The sequence below is a fragment of the Megascapheus bottae genome, chromosome 12 (genome assembly GCF_031878675.1).
Source record: "Megascapheus bottae isolate mThoBot1 chromosome 12, mThoBot2.hap1, whole genome shotgun sequence".
NCBI classification, from domain to species: Eukaryota; Metazoa; Chordata; class Mammalia; order Rodentia; family Geomyidae; genus Megascapheus; species Megascapheus bottae.
Genome location: NC_143520.1, coordinates 11119745 through 11138791, shown reverse-complemented (window position 1 = coordinate 11138791; position 19047 = coordinate 11119745). Strand labels below are relative to the sequence as shown.

Here is a 19047-nt window from a genome sequence, read left to right as displayed (position 1 = left end):
GTCAGCAGTAGAATTTCCTGCCTAGTGAGTAAAAGACTCTTGAGTTCTAACTCAAGAACTGCCAAAAATAAAAGGGGGAGAGGGTAACAGAAAAAAGCCTGACTTTTATTTTTTAAAAACATGTATTGGGGCGGGGAGTTTGGCCTAGTGGTAAAAGTGCTTGCCTAGCTAGCATGCACGAAGACCTAGGTTCGATTCCTCGGTATCACATACATAGAAAAAGCTGGAAGTGGTGCTGTGGCTCAAGTGGCAGAGTGCTAGCCTCGAGAAAAGCTCAAGGATTGTGCTCAGGCCCTGATTTCAAGCCCCAAGACTAGTAAAAACAAACAAACAAAAAACCATACATTCATGCTTAATTCACACCATAAAAGGAGTTCAGGTTCAATTTAGTAAATTGAAAAGGTTCTGTAGATATATTTTACAACAATATAAACACACTTAACCATACTAAACTGTATACTTAATATGGCTAAGCATAATTTGATATTTTTAAGTATTAAAAGAAAAAAATAGTACAAAGGGCACTCAAAATTTTTGAAAGCACATTGTTTTCATTAGATTATTCCATTTGCAGGAATAGTCAACTCTTACTGCTAATTAACTAATTTCTGCAAATAGGTATCTTTGAAACTTAACAGAGGTGCCACTGCCTCATGTCTATAATCCTACTTATTCAAGAGGCTGAGATCTGAGGAGCACAGTTCAAAGCCAGTCCCAGTAAGAAATTCTGTGAGGTTTTTAATCTCCAGATAACCACCAAGGAGCCAGAAATGGAGCTGTGGCTTCAGTGGTGGAGTGCTAGCTTTCTGTACAAAAGCTAAGGGACAATGCTCAGGTCCTCATTTCAAACCCTAGAATCCTCCTAAAACAAATCAAAAAAACCTAATATAGACCTACAAATAAGAGTCTTAACTTGTATAGCTATGAGACATCACAATCTATTAGATGATGTGTCCACCAAAGGATTTACATCAATTTCTACATACAATTCAGATGGTTATTTTAATATTCTAGCCAAAAACCTAAAATGCAGGGAGGGAAATTCAGAGAACACTAATCAGTTTTATCTTAATTCTCCTTTAATTCCATTGTTGCCATAAAGCAATTTTCCAAAGACGCTACACAAAATATCTGAACTCCCTACCCCAAAATTCCTTGAAGAATGACAAGACTAGCCAGGCTCGGTGGCTCAGACCTGTAATCCTAGCTACTCAAAAGGCTGAGATCTGAGGATCACAGTTCAAAGCGAGCCTGAACACTAAAGACTGAGAGACTCGTATCTCCATTAAATCACTAAAAATGGAAGGTGGGGCTCTGGCTCTCAGGATAGCTTCGAGTTAAAGAGCTCAGGGATTGCACCCAGGCCTAGAGTTTAAGCCTCATGACACCCCCCCCCCCAAAAAAAGACTGCTTCATGCTGTTCACAGTCTACTTTATGAAGAATTTTGCCTTGGCTGGCCTAGATCAAGACAATTTTGAACCACATATTTTAGAAATGTCAAAGTATTAATGAGCTGAAATAACAGCATTCCTAGATTCCTTAGTCTTTTGCAAGAGCCTGACACTTTGGAGAAAATAAAACCACTTTTATCTCTGTAAATTATTTTGGGAAATAAATACTTGACCTAGTGACTAGGTCCTAAATACTCAGTTGTCTATATTCAGTTGTTAGATTTGGCAATCAAAGGCAGCACCAGCATCATTAACTTTATTTATCACTTATAACCTTTTTCCCCCCTTACCAAATGTCACTTCTCCATTTCCACTCTTGTCAAACAATTGGAAAGCCACAATGAACATAGAATCTGGAGCACACAAAACAGATTCAAATGCCAAGAACTCTTGATAGGAGATCAACCTGCAACAAAATGTAAACTATTACTAGCTAATAAATGAAGGAAAAATATTAGGGTTTTCATCTGCCACTACAGTATGAATGTAACTCAAGGTGACCAAGTAACAAAGGAAAGGTAGATATATTACAAGAAAGAAGATAGTAAAGAAATATTACTCTTTCATAAGCCCCTAAAAAAGATCCCAAAGCAATCTTCCTGCTACTTTCAAGTGACTAGTGTCCAAGTAGAATTATAAAGGTTTATTTTATATGCACAAAATATGCATAATGATAAGTCTACTTTTCTTTTTCAAACTAAGTTTCAGAAGGATAATCTATAGAATGTTCCTGTGGTAATTAACACATTTGAAAATATATGGATTAACAAAGATTAATTTTCTTATGAAAAACACAGCACTGACATTAAAAAAAAATACCTGAAAAAGAAAAGAAGCCAATTTTGAAAATAGTAAATTGGCAAATAGTAATAACATTAAAATTCATTCTAGCTACTCTGCAGGCTGAGATCTGAGAATCACAGTTCAAAGCCAGCCCAGCCAAAGTCTTTCAAAATGCAAATATGATCAAATCATTTTTCTGTCTTAACCTCTATAATTATTCAGTGGTAATACTTAAAGTAGAGAGATCAGATGTCCTATAAAACTATCAGGAGCACTCTCAAAGTGACCTGGTTTGGACAACACATATACACAGTTATAACGTAAAGGAACAGGCCCAATCTTTCATGTGGTTTGTATGCCCACACAACTGATTAATGCATATCTTCCCTTTGTTCTCTACACTGCAACCCACTCACTCATGCAACCAGAACAACCCATGCTCCTACCACTCAGGGTCATCACTCAGCGATTCATGCTCCTTTGAATAACCCCACAAACTCCAGTGTTTTGCTCATGTAATTTGCACCACTCAGTGGAGTATCATTTCCTCAAAGAAACATCCCAGATTCCCAGCAGTGCTCAAGAGACTTGTGAATGCTTGAAGGAAAAATTCCCTAACCAAAATTATTTATCCATTATGATTGGCACTGATGCACTGCCAAAAACACATAGTTATCACTCAGGACACAAATTTTAGGGAAAAGCTAGATGCTAGTAGCACATGCCAGCTACTCAAGAGGCTGAGTTCTGAGAATCACGGTTCAAAGTCAGTCCAGGCAGGACAGTCCATAGACTTTTTATCTCGAATAAACTACTCAGAAAATGTTAGAAGAGTTGCTGTGGCTCAAGTGGTAGAGCGTTAGGCTTGAGCACAGAGAGGCTCAGGGACAGAGATCAGGACCTGAGTTCAACCCCAGCAAAAGAACCAGCAAAAATAAATAAATTTAGGGAAGGAAAACCAAATAAAATTTCAACATATCAGATATTATCATTACCATCCACACATTCCTAAAAACAATGGATGGACTTGGGTATAGATCAATGGTAGGCCATACGCTAAGCATGAATGCAGTCATGGATTGCATTCCCAGTAACAAAAACAAAGAAAAGGAGAGATGAGGAGAGGGTGAGAAATGAAGGAAAATAAAGAAAGAAAAAGAGGAAGAAAGAAAAAGACAGGAAGGAAAGAAGAAGAGAAGGGGGGAAGAAAAGCAATGAGTAACATGGTTTTAGCTTTGAATTAAATCTGAACATATGGTCTTTCAGAGGTGTGAGAATATATAATACAAACAGTGCCACTTCCTACCTATTTTTTAGATGTTTGATATTTTTATAATGATGAGTTACTAGCATTATTCATTTTGATTATAAAAGGAATTGTAAAACCATTTTTTAAAAGACCTGTTCTGGGACCGGGAGTTTGGCCTAGTGGTACAGTGCTTGCCTACCATACATGAAGACACAGGTTCGATTCCTCTGTACCATATACATAGAAAAAGTGGGAAGGGGTGATCTGGCTCAAGTGGTAGAGCTAAAGCCTTGAGAAAGCCCAAGGACAGTGTCCAGGCCCTGAGTTCAAGCCCCAGGACTGGCACAAAAAAATAAAGTAAATGGGAAAAGATATTCACCAACAACACATCTGACATGCTTAATATCCAGTAGCTACAAGGAACTCAAGAAACTAGTCCCCCCAAAACCCAATAAACCATTCCCTAAAAGGGCAAGGGAACTAAAGAGAGATTTATCAGAAGAAGAGATTAAAATGACAGAAAATCATATGAGAAAATGTTCATCATCTATGGTCGTAAAGGAAATGCAAATAAAAACAACTCTACGATACCACCTTTCCCCAACAAGAATGGCCAAGATTTTGAACTCAGACAATGACAGTTGCTGGCAGATTGTGGAGAAAAAGGAACCCTACTACATTGCTGGTGGGAATGCAGACTAGTTCAGCCACTCTGGAAAGCAGTGTGGAGGTTTCTTAAAGAACTGAAAATAGACCTTCCCTACGATCCCGCCATACCACTTCTGGGCATCTATCCTGAACATCATGACCCAAGATATTATAAGGACACCTGCTCAGCTATGTTCATGTCTGCACTATTCACAATAGCCAGGCGATGGAAAAATCCAGATGGCCTACTGCAGATGAATGGATACAGAAAATGTGGTATATATACACAATGGAATTCTACATAGCCAACAGACAAGATAAAATAATGGCATTCAGGGCCGGGAGTTTGGCCTGGTGGTAGAGTGCTTGCCTAGCATGCACAAAGACCCGGGTTCAATTCCTCGGTACCACATACATAGAAAAAATGCCAGAAGTGGTGCTGAGGCTCAGGTGATAGAGCTCTCACCTTGAGAAAGTCCAAGGACAATGCTCAGGCCCTGAGCTCAAGCCTAGGACTGGCACAAAAAAAATAAAAATAAAATACTGGCATTCACAGGGAAGTGGATGAATCTAGAGCAAATCATGTTGAGTGAGACAAGTCAAGACCTAAGGATCAAAAAGCGCATGGTATCCTTAATATGTGGCTATTAAATCCAAAGAGTACAAGAGCAAGGACTCAATAACTACATACCCAAAGCTATGGACATGGTAATGGAAATATAAACATAACTATATAGACATAAAAACCTATGACTCTATAGACATAGTGTTTTATTTCATAAATTGATATGTTTCTATGACATACAAACCCTTAGCCTAATTGTGATTAAGTTCTAAATACTAAGTCCCAGTGATTGTAAATAGAGATTCCCTCCTTGAACACTTGTATGTTAAACTTGTCATTTAAAATATGATGTAAAAATCGTTAATAAATTCTTTTAAAAAATAAATAAAAAATAAAGTAAAATTTAGGGAGAGTTTGGCCTAGTGGTAGGGTGCTTGCCTAGCACGCATGAAGACTCAGGTTCGATTCCTTGGTACCACATACATAGAAAAAAGCTGGAAGTGGTGCTTGGCTCAAGTGGTAGAGCTCTAGCCTTGAGAAAGTCCAAGGCCAGTGCTCAGGCCCTGAGCTCAAGCCCAGGACTGGCAAATAAATAAATAAATAAATAAATAAATAAATAAAATTTAAAAATAAAATAAAATACCTGTGGTGACTATAGGTAGAAAACAAACCTATAACATTTGTGTTTTTTCCAAAACACTCCCCAAAATTAGATATTATAACTAAAGCTACTCTAAAATGCCAATATATAGCCTTAAAACATGTTTCCTACTCAAGTAATAAAACCTGCATTTATAAGAAAAGGCTGGTTCCTTAATGAGCAGAGATCATAAACTGTTGACAGACTGAAGTTGGCTCACTATGTTCTGGTATGTGTTGGTGTGTTGGGGTGTGTGTATGTGTGTGTCTTTTCAGTGCTGAGGTTTGAACTCAGACCCTCAAATTTCCTTTACAGGTGCTTTTATCATTAAGCCAGGCCTCCAGCCCTGATTTTTTGTTTGTTTGTGTTTTGTTGGTATGGGAATTTAAAGTCAAGGCTTTATACTAGCTTGCAAGTTTGCTATCCAGCCTTCGTTTTTGGTGATAGGGCCTCACTTCCGTATATGCCTGGGTGCAGTTCACCTATATTAGGTGTTAGGGTAGCTAAGACAACAGGCACATACCACTGCATAGAAACCATTTCACAGACTTTTGTCTGCCTTGGGTAGGCTAAACAACAATACCAGTGATCTTAGCCTGCCAAGTAGCGAGGCTTACAGGTAGGAAGCCACCAACATCTGGCTGAAAACAGGTTCTTTTGTTGTTTTTTTCATTTTCATTAATTGCCAACACCAGGAAATCCTAAGATTTCACATATAAATTTCCAGGTTTGGGGGTATCTCTTAATAAATGGCAAGTTTGAGTAACCAGAGGTCTCTGGTTCCAGGTAGCACTAGCAGCCCCTGGAGCTAAGCAGAAAGTACCTCACCAATTATTTACCACCATTTAGTCCTGAGATTTGAGGTTTGCATAGGTTGCAAAATCTATAGAGTTTACTATGTACATACTCAACTGGGAAATAAGATATTCTGTGAATGTGGTGGTCATTAAAAAACAAATTTCTTGGCCAGGAGTTTGGCCTAGTGGTAAGAGAGCTTGCCCAGCAGGCATAAAGACCCAGGCTCGATTCCTCGGTACCATATACATAGCAAAAAGCCAGAAGTGGTACTGTGGCTCAAGTGGTAGAATTCTAGCCTTGAGAAAGCCCAAGGACAGTGGTCAGGCCTGAGTACTGTCCCCACAACTGACCAAAAAAAATCCTACTAAGCCCCTTAACAGAATGCAAACTAATAAAATACCAAAACACTAATAGATTAACTTTGTATTTTTAAATCAGTCAATATTTCTGCATTAAAAAATCCTTCTCTATGCACATGGTATATCAAAGGAAACACTTCTTTTTAAATATAAGAAGAGGGGCCAGGAGTTTTTCCTAGTGGTAGAGTGCTTGCCTAGCATGCATGAAGAAGTAGTGCTGTGGCTCAAGTGGTAGAGCTCTAGCCTTAAGAAAAGTCCAAGGACAGTGCTCAGGCCCTGATTTCAAGCCCCATGACTGGCAAAACATAATAATAATAGTAATAATAATAAAAGTACAAGAAAAAAACTAATATTTCACATTACAGAAGAGTAAGAGCCTCCAGATGAAATTCTGGCTAAGATTAAATATAGAAACTACTATTCTAGAAGCAACTGTCCAAATATTTCACATCAGATCACAGACTCAGTCTTTGAGGTCTGCATTTAATACATAAAAGCATTATACAACCAGAATTTTCAAAGTTTAAACCACAATTCCAACAATAATACTTGACTAATGGCTTTTACTTTTTGACAATCTACCAGGCTATTTATATCATGCAAGGGTACTTTCACATGGCTCTCCATAGCAAGCACTGGTACCAAGGCAGTCCTGATTTCACCATCTACTGAGAGTTAGGAAACAGGGAGGAAGAAGCAAAACAGTTTGTATGCCGAGAAGTTTAATATGTACAATAAATCTATGTCCAGAAGAACAGAATACTGACCACTACTAAACCTAGTTTTCCCCATGATCTTAACCAAATAACTCTCTCACTTTGATTTGGTTATGGGTCATTCATTATTAGCTATGCTATCTGTTGTCATTTCAAATTACACATCTATAGGACTTGCCATCAAAAACTAAGAACTAAGAAATGTATCTTGGGGGTAGAATAAAACTTCCAACTTTATTTTAACCTTTTATCACTGTCCACACATAGAAAGATAGAAAAAAAAGAGAATGTATGCTTTTTCTAATAATTGTGAAAGCTAATATCACTATATTCCCTTTGAGCTAGGGAGTTAAATCAAATGGTAACGCACTTGCTGAGAAAATACAAGGTCTCAGGTTCTATTTTACTAACAAAAATGATCTAAAAATTAAGAAAATTTATTTGATGTTACTCTGGGCCTTATTTTCCCATTAAATAAAGAAAATTTGACTTCTTTAACTAAGTCCACAATATCAGAGCCTTTGAGTCTGTTGCATTAAAAAATCTTAGCTGGGCAAGGCACAATGGCTCATGCCTGTCATCCTACTACTCAGGAGGATGAGATCTAAGGATCAAGGGTCAAAGCCAGTCCAGGCACAAAAGGACCTGAGACTCTTATATAAGGTCATATAAGATTCCCCAACTTCACTCCTATTGTATTTCCCAAGGCAACAAAGCTATTTCACAGCCATACCACAGTGCTTACTACACAATTTCCCCACTGCTGCTCTTAAACACACATACGTGCCTGTGCACACCCTCCTGTTTTCTTCTCTGGAATCATCCATACTTATCTAATTACCAGTAAGCATATATTCTTTTTGAGAGATTTCACTCACATCACTTCTTCTGTGCCATCATAGCTAATGAAGGTTTCTTGGATGCCTTCTGCAGTTCCTACACACCGCTCAAGATGTATTATCTTCTTGTTTGTTTTCATTTACTTATCTTTGTCAATTAGCTATGAGTTTCTTAAGGCCAGAAACTTCATTTTATTTATATTTGTATTTATAAGGCTCAATAATGCCTGATAAATGGTAGTTTTTAATATGTGTATCAAATAAATAAGTGAACATATAAATGAATACCACATCCTAAACTCTTCATATCACAACCTCCTAATATGCTATATACTTTTCTATTTTTTTACTGCCGTAGTTTAATCACTGTTATAGTTTAGCATTAAGAACAGTGAATGAAACATAGTATTTAATATTTATCAAATAAATGAATGTTAAGAAATATACTTAGTGGTCTGGAATCTATCCCTGCTTAAATTAATTACTCATACAAAACATGATTTTTCTCGTTTTTTTTTTTCCTTCAAAAAGTGGGTCAGAGCCAGGCACTGTGGCTTACATCTGTCATCCTAGCTACTCAGGAGGTTGAGATCTGAGGATCAAAGTTCAAAGCTAGCCCGGGCACAAAAGGACCTGAGACTCTTATCTCCAAGTGGGGCTTGGCTCAAGGGTAGGGTGGTAGCCTTGAGCTGAAGAACTTAGGGACAGCGCCCAGGCAGAGTTCAAGCCCCACGAGGCACCAAAAAAAAAAAAAGAGGTCAGTATTCTTGAAAATGAGGGTAATACAATTTTTATAAACTTTAAAGATATTATTTGACAATATTCAAAAGCTAGATACAGATAAAGCTTATAGGTTTTAATTCTTAATAAACTATTTTAGATCATTAGTTTCCAGAAATTGTATAAAGGTTCTTACCCATCCTTGGTTTGATCAGCTACTCCTGCCAAAAGCTGTACAATCTTTGGATTGCTATTTGGATCATTATACAGACCAAGATAGCGCTGGACAAAGTCTTCCGGCGTCATGTAATGTTCTCCATCGACCTCAGCACTGGCATACTAAAACGTAAGTAAATAATGTACATTGAAAATTTTGAATTACTCAATGTTTTTTATAGGCAACAACTTTTATGCAAAAAAGTAAATTAAGGGCCAGGAGTGTGGCTTAGTGATAGAGCACTTGCCTAGCATGCAGGAAGACCGGGGTTAATTCCTCAGTACCACATACACAGAAAAAGCCATAAATGGCCCTGTGGTTCAAATGGTAGAGCACTAGCCTTTGAGAAAACCCAAAGACAGTGCCCAGGCCCTGAGTTCAAGCCCCAAGAGTAGCCAAAACAAAAAAAAAGTAAATTAAAAACCAGCATTAAAATCAATGTACAAATAATGAGTGCAGTTTTTCCCTAGTGAAAAATCAAACATCCAGAGACCAATTTAAAAATACTGTAAATACTGATGCATATTACATTAACCAACTATGAAAACATGCTAAATAAAATGAGCCAGATACAAAAAGTATAGATTGTTAACAGCTTCAGCTCAATGAGTATAGATGGCTTCTCTTTGGGGATAATGACAATGTTCTTGACTTAGATAATGGTGATGGTCAAAAAGCATTCTAAATGTACAAACAAAATGACAAAAATACTCATTAGGAATTTTGTTGTGTGTGTGTTTTATCTCAATAAATATTAAATATTGATCAGGAACATGGCTTAGTGGTAGAGTGCTTGCCTAGCATGCACAAAGCCCTGTGTTCAATTCTTCAGTACCACATACACAGAAAAAGCCTGTAGTTGTGCTTTGGCAAAAGTGGTAGAGGGCTAGCCTTGAGAATGCCCAAGAACAATGCTCAGGCCCTGAGTTCAAGCCCCAGGACTGGCAAAAATAAATAAATATAATACACAAATAAATACTTAACATACAATAGTCCAAATATAAAAGACATCAGTGAAAGACCAGAAAAAGTAAAAGGGACTCCAGGACCTGATAGTTGAGAGAAGAGCCTCTGTAGATTCCCAGAGGCTCTCTGTCTATTAGACTGAGAACAGAGGAACAGTGGATATGACCTGCCAATCTTAGAAGCAAAACAAATAAAAATGAGAAAAGTAGTATTTAAAAAAAAATCAAAACCTTCCATATGTTCCCAGTTCCAGTGGCAGGGCAAAACAAATTTAAATATACTCCTTTGTCAAAATATTTTCATATTTTTACAAAGTAATACCATTTGCCTATTAGAGAAGTGTCTCATTATTTTAAAGGTTCAATGAATTATTGTGTGACCAAATATCAACACTTCAAAACCTTCTCTGGAGGTTAATCTAATTACCTTCGTCAGTCAATAAAAGTAACATCAGTAGTGGGGTGCCTGTGGCTCACACCTGTAATCCTAGCTACCCAGGAAGCTGAGATCTGAGGATTGTGGTTCAAATCTAGGCAGGAGAGAAAATTCCCTGTGAGACTCTATCTCCAATTAACCATGCAAAAAACAGAAGTGGTGCAGTGGCTCAAGTGGTAGAGTGCTAACGTTGAGCACAGAGAGGCTCAGTGATAGTGCCCAGACCTGAATACAAGCCCCACAACCAACAATAACAACAACAAAAAAATCAGAAAATTTCCCCAAAATTGTAGAATGGAAAAGCTCACTAAGTATCTAATACAAAATACTAAAGCCAACGAAGATCCACACCAAGGCCTAGCTCAAAACTGCAGAACATCAGAAGGTGTTCAAAGAGAAAAATCCAAAGTTTTTAGAAGCAGCAGGTCACAATAATAACTAAAAAAAAAGAACAAAAAAACCTTCAAGATTCAAGGGTATTGTGTTCCTCAACAGCAACCACTAGTCATTTGAAGCCAATGGAGTAGGACCTGGAAAATTCTGAGAGAAATTTATTTCTCACTACAACTCTCAACTTTCATTCAAATGTAAGGTTATGTTAATGGTACTCTGAGTTATCCATGTGCTCAATATTTTTTCTGCCTTCATGTACCATTTCTCAGGAAGTTATAGGAGAATTTGAACAGAGAGAGGGTGTCAAAGAGAGATATCAAACATTCTATGAAACTATTTTGTTGTATGAAAATATTAAAAGGTATGAACTGGTATTGATAGCAAACTAATGTAAACATTTACATTAATGTTTACTCATAATAAATACATTTAAAGGTCACTGTAAATGTTACTTTACAGTATTAATAAAATTAATTTATAAATTTAGTTAATATCAATATATTGAAAGGAATAGAAGGAGAAAATGGGGAAGAAAGTATCATAAAAAAGCTAAATTTGGGCCAGGAGTTTGGCCTAGTGGTAGAGTGCTTGTCTAGCATGCAGGAAGCCCTGGGTTCAATTCCTCGGTAGCACATACTCAGAAAAAGCCAGAAGTGATCTCTGTGGCTCAAGTGGCAGGGCATTAGCCTTGTGCAAAGTGTCCAAGGACAGTGCCCAGTCCCTGAGTTCAAACCGCAGGACTGGTTAAAAAAATAAAAAATAGGGCCGGGAGTTTGGCCCAGTGGTAGAGTGCTTGCCTAGCATGCACGAAGACCTGGGTTCGAGTCCTTGGTACCACATACTTAGAAAAAAAGCCGGAAGTGGTGCTGAGGCTCAAGTAGTAGAGCTCTAGCCTTGAGAAAAATCCAAGGACAGTGCTCAAGCCCTGAGTTTAAGCCCAGGACTGGCAATAAATAAATAAATAAATAAATAAATAAATAAATAAATAAATAAATAAATACAAAGTAAAAGACCAACAAAAAATAATATAGAATATAGAAATATTCAAAAAAAAAAAAAGAGGGGGGTGTTTACAAACAGTTACTTCCAGAAAGGGAGATGGGAAAAAAGGGTCAGAACAAATGTTGGCTTACTTTTTGGTTAGTATTTCAAATGTCAGTGAATCTAACTAAACCAAGCTACCTGCTCTTTCAGCTGGAATTAAACCAGAAATGTTTCCTTTGTCTTATTCTGTAAAGTATAAACGCTACCATGGCAAGTTTTATGCCTACCTGAACAAAAAGGAGTCCAAGTTGGACTTTTTTTTACTTGCTAATGATATGAAAAGCACCCAAGAAAGAACAAAACCAAGTGAATCATGTACTCGACCAAAGCTGTTCCAGAAGCAGTCTTAGGTTTCAATCTAGATCTAGCATTAAAACACTATTAGTTTTCAAACAATTCTACCATCTTCCCAGGTCTCTAAATACTTTATACATCTGTATTATGAAGATAAAATAATCCTTTATGTTGCAGAAGAAAAGGCAAGGAACACAGAACAAAGAAAAGGCAAATGAAATTGCAAGATACTAATAAGTAGAATCTACACAATTTCTGTCAATGGCTTCTTTTCTTCCTCTTTCAATGAATGAAATAGTTAATCACGTTCTACCACAAAAATGCCAGGTTTTAACTATGTTTTGGCTGTGATCTATCATGTAAGATCAGAGGTAGAATTTTCCACTTCCAGCATCATGTCAGCACTCAAAATCTTGGATTATGGTGTATTTCAGCTTTGAATTTTTGAATTAGGAATGTCCACCTATATAAAAAGGCAATGTGAAATCAAATAGTGGAGAATTTGAATGGTAAAGTAAATAAATTTATTCTGCAAGCCAGAATCTATTATGGATAGGCAAGAATGGAGATAGGCATCGTAATCAGGGAGATCACCAGAACTGGATAGGACAATCAATACAAATAAATCTAAAAATAGAAGAGAGGGAGCTAAGGAATCAACCACTAACTAGAACATGAGTGCCCAAAACGAAACAATGTTAAGAGAGTATACTCTGGGAACCACAAAGTACTGATTCATTCTAAGGACATATGGAATAGGGCTGGAGAAGCAGGAAAAAGGAAAAACGCCCTTTTTCAACTACAAAAGGAGAGAGATTATTTTAATCTAAAATAAAATGTGAACACATGTAGAAATAGCCTACTGTGGCTCAGACTCATAATTCTGGCTTCTCAGGAAGCTAAGATATAAGGATTGCAGTTCAAAGCCAGCCCAGACAGGAAATTGCACGCGATTTTAATCTCCAATAAACTACTAAAAAAAAAAGCCATATAAATGCTGTAGCTCAAATGATAGAGTGCTCACCTTGAGCAAAAGAAGCTCAGGGACAGTGACTAGGCCCAGAATTCAAGCTCCAAGACTGGCAAAATAAATAATATTTTTTGTTTCTTTTTTTCTTGGTAACTTTAGTAGGAGAAATTGCAGTGTTTTATGCATAAATTAGTATTTTTATACAAATATATACAACCAAATGTGTGTATGAAATTCTTATCCATCCTTTTTCCATTATTAGCAATTATACTACTATGAACATCTCATTTTTTTCAAATTTGGCTCTCTAAAAAAATAATTTGAGGGGCTGGGAGTTTGGCCTAGTGGTTAAAGTGCTTGCCTAGCATGCATGAAGACCCGGGTTCGATTCCTTGGTACCACATACATAGAAAAAAAGCCAGAAGTGGTGCTGAGGCTCAAGCCGTAGAGCTCTAGCCTTGAGAAAGTCCAAGGACATTGCTCAAGCCCAGGACTGGCAAAAAAATAATAATAATAATAATAATAATTTGAAAAGGTAATACTGATCAAGAAGAGCCAGGCACAGTGGCTCATGCCTGTAATCCTAGCTACTCAAGAGACTGAGATCTGAGGATCAAGGTTCAAAGTAGTGGAGGCACATAAGGACCTGAAACTCTTATCTCCAATTAACCGCTAGAAAACAGGAAGTGGGGCTTGGCTCAAGGGTAGGGTGGTAGCCTTGAGCTGAAGAGCTCAGTGACAGTACCCAGGCCCAGAGTTCAAGTTCAAGCCCATGACCCACAGGAAAAAAAAAAAAAGCATGGTACTCATAACCTGACTTACGAAATTGTAAATTCGTATAACAACTTAATAATTAAAACAATCTGGCAATAAGTTTACACACACATGCATATTACATCATAGTGAACTATATGATTCTCCAAACTATCAGAATAAACTATCCGAATTTGAATGAACTAACAGATTCTTTGACAAGGAATCCTGCCCCTGACTCCTAAAAAATAAATAAATAAAATTAAACAAAAGCAAAATACAACACATAAATATGAGGTGGGGGTTATGGTGACATTGGCTTTTTTTCCTTCAAAACTGTGATGCTTTCTTTAATTAGCAAATGATGAAGAAAGAATTATGAAAACATTACAGAATTTTTATTCATAAAACTTAGCAATCAACTGTTTACTACTTTTGCCAAAGAGGTGCTTATTCTCTACTATCTGAATTTGATCACCAGGGCAACTACACAATGAAAGTATTTCACATTTTTAATTTTTAAACTATCAGGAAATAGAGTAGCCTTTGCATACCTACCAAGGCCAGAGCAGCTAACAGGAAAACAAATGCTTTTATTGACATGAACTGAAAACAGGCTTTGCCAGTGTTTAAGGTTATAAATGAAGCCAGAGAACCACTTGCCCTGAGGTATTTTGCCAGTGTTTTCCCAATTCTCCCAGTCTATTTTAACTTGATTTTAACTGAAAGATGGAGTGCCTGGCTCAGGGGGCAAAAATTCTAAATCTTATCTATAGAGTTAGTACTTGACTTCTACAAGAGACGGTAACTAATTAATTCATTAAATTGAAGACAATTACTTAGCAAAGGCAGTAAGCCTTTTCCTAAATGGACAGAAACAAAGAGTGAGGACTGAACTAAAACTAGAGTCAACCAGTAGTCAGATAAAAAGTAAAATGTTTTGCCTGGCGCAGTGGCTCACACCTGTAATCCTAACTACTCAGGAGGCTAAGATTGGAGGATCAAGGTTCAAAGCCAGTCCTGGACAAAAGGACCAGAGACTCTTATCTCCAATTAACCTCTAGAAAACAGAAGTAGGGTTTGGCTCAAGAGTAGGGCAGTAGCCTTGAGCTGAAGAGCTCAGGGACAGCGCCCAGGCCTAGTTCAAACCCCATGACCCACGGAAAAAAAAAAAAAAAAAAGGTAAAATGTTTTAAAAATTCTTCTAACAGAAAAACTGGTACATTAAAAACTGGTAATGAAGGCTGTAGATATAGCTCAGTAGTAGCTTGCCTGTGTTCAGTTCCTGGTTCAATCCCTGTACAATAACAAATCTTTATTGTCTGAGGTTATAGCTCAGTGACTGAACATATGCTAAACATATGTGAGGCTCAGAGCTCAGTCTGTAGCATCAAATAAACAGATGTGATATGTTTAAACCCAACATATTTTAAATAGTTTTTACAATAAGAATGAACCACTGTGGGGCCAGGAGTTTGGCCTACTGGTAGAGTGCTTGCCTAGCATGCACGAAGACCCAGGTTCGATTCCTCGGTACCACCTATACATAGAAAAAGCCAGAAATGGTGCTGTGGCTCAAGTAGTAGAGCTCTAGCCTTGAGAAAGCCCAAGGATAGTGCTCAGGCCCTCAGCTCAAGGCTCAGGATTGGCAAAAAAAAAAAAAAAAAAATGAACCACTGCCAGGCACCATTGTTGAGTGCCAGACACTCTAAGTCAGCTGGAGCTGCAAAGTCCATGAGACTTTTGTTTACTTCTAGTTGGTCCTGGGGCTTGAACTCAGGGCTTGGGGCATTGTCCCTGAGCTCTTCTACTTAAGGCTAGTGCTCTACTACTTTGAGCCACAGCACCACTTCTGGTTTTCTGGTGGTTAACTGGAGATAAGACTTTTTTGCCTGGGCTGGCTGCAAACCATGATCCTCAAATCTCAGCCTCCTGAGTAGCTAGGCTTACAGGCACTGGGCCAATGGCATCTAGCAAGAGTAATTTTTTTTCTGATTTTTTTTTTTTTTGTGGGTCATGGGGTTTGAACTCTGGGCCTGGGTGTTGTTCCTGAGCTCTTCAGCTCAAGACTACCACCCTACCCTTGAGCCAAGCTCCACTTCTCCCAGCAAGAGTATTTTTAAACAGACTTCCTAAATTTAAAATAGCTGGAGCCAAGTATAGAAGTGCATGCCTCTAGTCCCAGAATGTGGCAGGTAAAGACAGGAGGATCAGTCATTTGAGATATGGGCTACACAGAACTTTCAGGCTACCCAGGACTACATAGAAAACAAGTATTAGAGACAAAGAGACAGATCTCAAGGTAACTCAGTTTTCAGCCTCCCACATCAACATTATGCAAAGATTTATCAAATAATTTAGAAGTTGTGTAATATCATCCCTATTTTGTTCTTATTCTTCCAAAGCTCAACTAAAATGACTTTAAGAAAATTATCAAGTATGACTTCCTTCTTCCAAATAACTTTAGAGTTAATCATTTGCCATTTCAAAAATGTCTTGAAGGTAGCTGTAAAGCCCTGTTGGGCAAGAAGTCAAGGACACATGAAAGACATTGACAAAAAGTAGCTGACGGTATCTGAACAAAAATAGGTTCTATTTCCTACATTAAACTTTTTTCAAACCCAACTCAAAAGTGAACAGAGCTTTGACATTTCCAGAAACAATGACACTTACATATAATACAGTGAATTATATGTAGTTTATATATAGTACAGTTCACATGTGTTTAGCATTCTGAAACTGGGGAAATAAAATAAAAGAAATTGGAATTCCCATACATTTAATCACAATTATTACCTCTAAAAGATGACAAGGTTTCACAAAAAGATTGTGTTGTAATTACAGTGAACTCTGTGTACCTCCAAATGAGAAGACTGTGCCAACTAAAAATGCTTTACTTATGAAGCCAACAGATCAACATAGCCAGGCTTCACCAGACTGTAATAAACTAGGTAGTAGTAACTCCTTTGCATTTATAGAAGTTAACCTTAAGTGACCTTTAGAATATATGAAACTACATTCCAGGATAAGTATATCATTCTATCTTATAAAGAACTTACATACAACTCTAACTTTTCAACAATAAAGACAAGAAAATGCAATAACCTGAAAAAACAAAGACTTCTTTTGAAAAATGTCTAAATGAGGGGCCGGGAGTTTGGCCTAGTGGTTAAAGTGCTTGCCTAGCATGCACGAAGACCCGGGTTCAATTCCTTGCTACCACATACATAGAAAAAAGCCGGAAGTGGTGCTGAGGCTCAAGTGGTAGAGCTCTAGCCTTGAGAGAGTCCAAGGACAGTGCTCAGGCCCTGAGCTCAAGCCCAGGACTGGCAAAAAAAAAAAAAGAAAGAAAAGAAAAATGTCTAAATGATACAAATTGAACCTGTTTATACTGCTTTAGGTCAAGGTCCTTCAGTGTTCCTGATTTATGAAAGATATTCTAAATATTAAAGAAAACGTATTGTGCAATGAATTAAAAAAAACTGGTTACTGTGTGTGTGAATGTTTGTATATATGTTTATGCACACCTTCTAGAGCTTGAACTCAGGGCTTGTACTTTCACTTGGCTTTTTCACTCAGGACTGGTACTCTACAACTTGAGTCATACCTCTACCTCCATCTTTTACTGGTTAATTGGAGATAAGAGTTCCACAAACTTTTTTGCCTGAGCTGGCTTCAAACCACTATTTTCAGAGGTAAACCTCCTAAATAGCTAAGATTTTATAGATGTGAGTCAACAACACCTGCCAAATAGTTATTATACATATACACACACACTCATACACACACACACTGTGACAAAAGCAAAAGTTTTTTTTCAAGTATGCATATCAAAACTGAGGTAATATTTCTAGAAACAGACTTTAACAAGCCAAAATCTGCTGAAATCTAATCTCGCATGCTATTATTTATTCATCATAAATCTATGTACTGTATGCTATGGATAGCACTGGGGATGACTGAAAAGATAGATCAATACACACAGATCATGTCAAGTAACTTAGAAATAATGCCATGATAGACACTAAAATTGAGAGTCAGCAACATGGTCTATAAATCTCTGTGCCATTATCTCATTAGGAATTCGGGGGCAAGAAAAATGCAGCTTGGCTCTAGTTCTGATTGCCCAGGATTCTGAGATAGGAAACTAGCTGGAACTCATGATCCACATTGGCAACAAAGCAAGAAACTGATGTCAAAGGAAAACATAAGGTGAATGAGGCTTCTCTAGATTACAATCAAAATAGTTGTTCTGTTGTGAGACAGAAAAAAATGAGATCTTGGTTATCCAAGTATTTTAAACTGGTAAAAACACTGAAAGAAGCATAATCAAAGAGTCACTGTGAAATGCTTAGAAACAGAAAAATAATAGCTTTCCAGATTGCCTCCTTGCTTGTTGAATTTTCCCGGTTTTCCCAAACATAAAACTGCTAACATTCTCTTTTTTTCTCTTAAAACCAGTTTCTTAGGGTTGGCTTTTAATATCCCTGTGCTTACCAGGAGATCAGTTATGGCTAATCTAAACAGCTATTTCAGCTTAGCCAACGTGAGGCTGTAACTGGAGTCAAATGAACTATTCCTCCATGACCTTGTTCCAACTCTGAGAGTACCTAACATTTTCAAATCCTAAAAAATCTTTTCAATTTCAGTAACTCAAATGACAATGTCACAAAATTAGGCAAATGCAGATATCATATGGAATTATTTTTCATTCAGAAAAATGAATTATGGGAATAGAGGAGGACGATATGTACCAAGCTGAATGTGCAAAGCTAATCCCTTTGCTGTGCACCATTCCTGCTCATGCTTCCTACAGAAGCCAAATTTAGTCAGGAATGCATGCCCTTTCACTATACAAGCATGCTGCAAAGACCACAGCAGATCTGATACACAAACAACAGCACAACGTGGAATTCACTTCATTTTAGTATATTGACTCTATCAGAAAGAGACATTCTACCATAAATATTTTAATGAGGAAGTCATTTTAAACACATTCAGCCACAGGGACTTCTTTTAATTTTAATAACTTTATTAAACTGTAATGTTTGAAATAGCAATTTTAATTAGTAATGTAAAAATTTTCCACTAATTACATGTAAAGAAGAGAGAAGCAATTTTATGTCTTTTTTTTTTTTAATGTGCTGGTCCTGTGGCTTGAACTCAGGGCCTTGACACTATTCCTGAGCTTTTGTGCTCAAGGCTA

The 19047-nt window shown here is 37.3% G+C and overlaps 1 protein-coding gene across 3 annotated transcripts in view; it reads right to left on the bottom strand.

The window, feature by feature from the left end:
• The window catches only part of Slc25a12 (solute carrier family 25 member 12), a 97542-nt gene that overhangs the window by 61787 nt on the left and 16708 nt on the right, over window positions 1-19047 (bottom strand). For 2 of the 3 annotated variants that reach the window (XM_090342636.1, XM_090342637.1), the window contains 2 exons: window positions 8966-9108; window positions 1743-1858 (listed from right to left, as the gene is read on the bottom strand). In XM_090342636.1, the coding sequence (XP_090198762.1) occupies window positions 1743-1858; window positions 8966-9108 (259 nt within the window). Of the gene's footprint in view, window positions 1-1742; window positions 1859-8965; window positions 9109-19047 lie in introns of those variants that run through there. The other variant, XM_090342638.1, reaches the window with a different exon arrangement.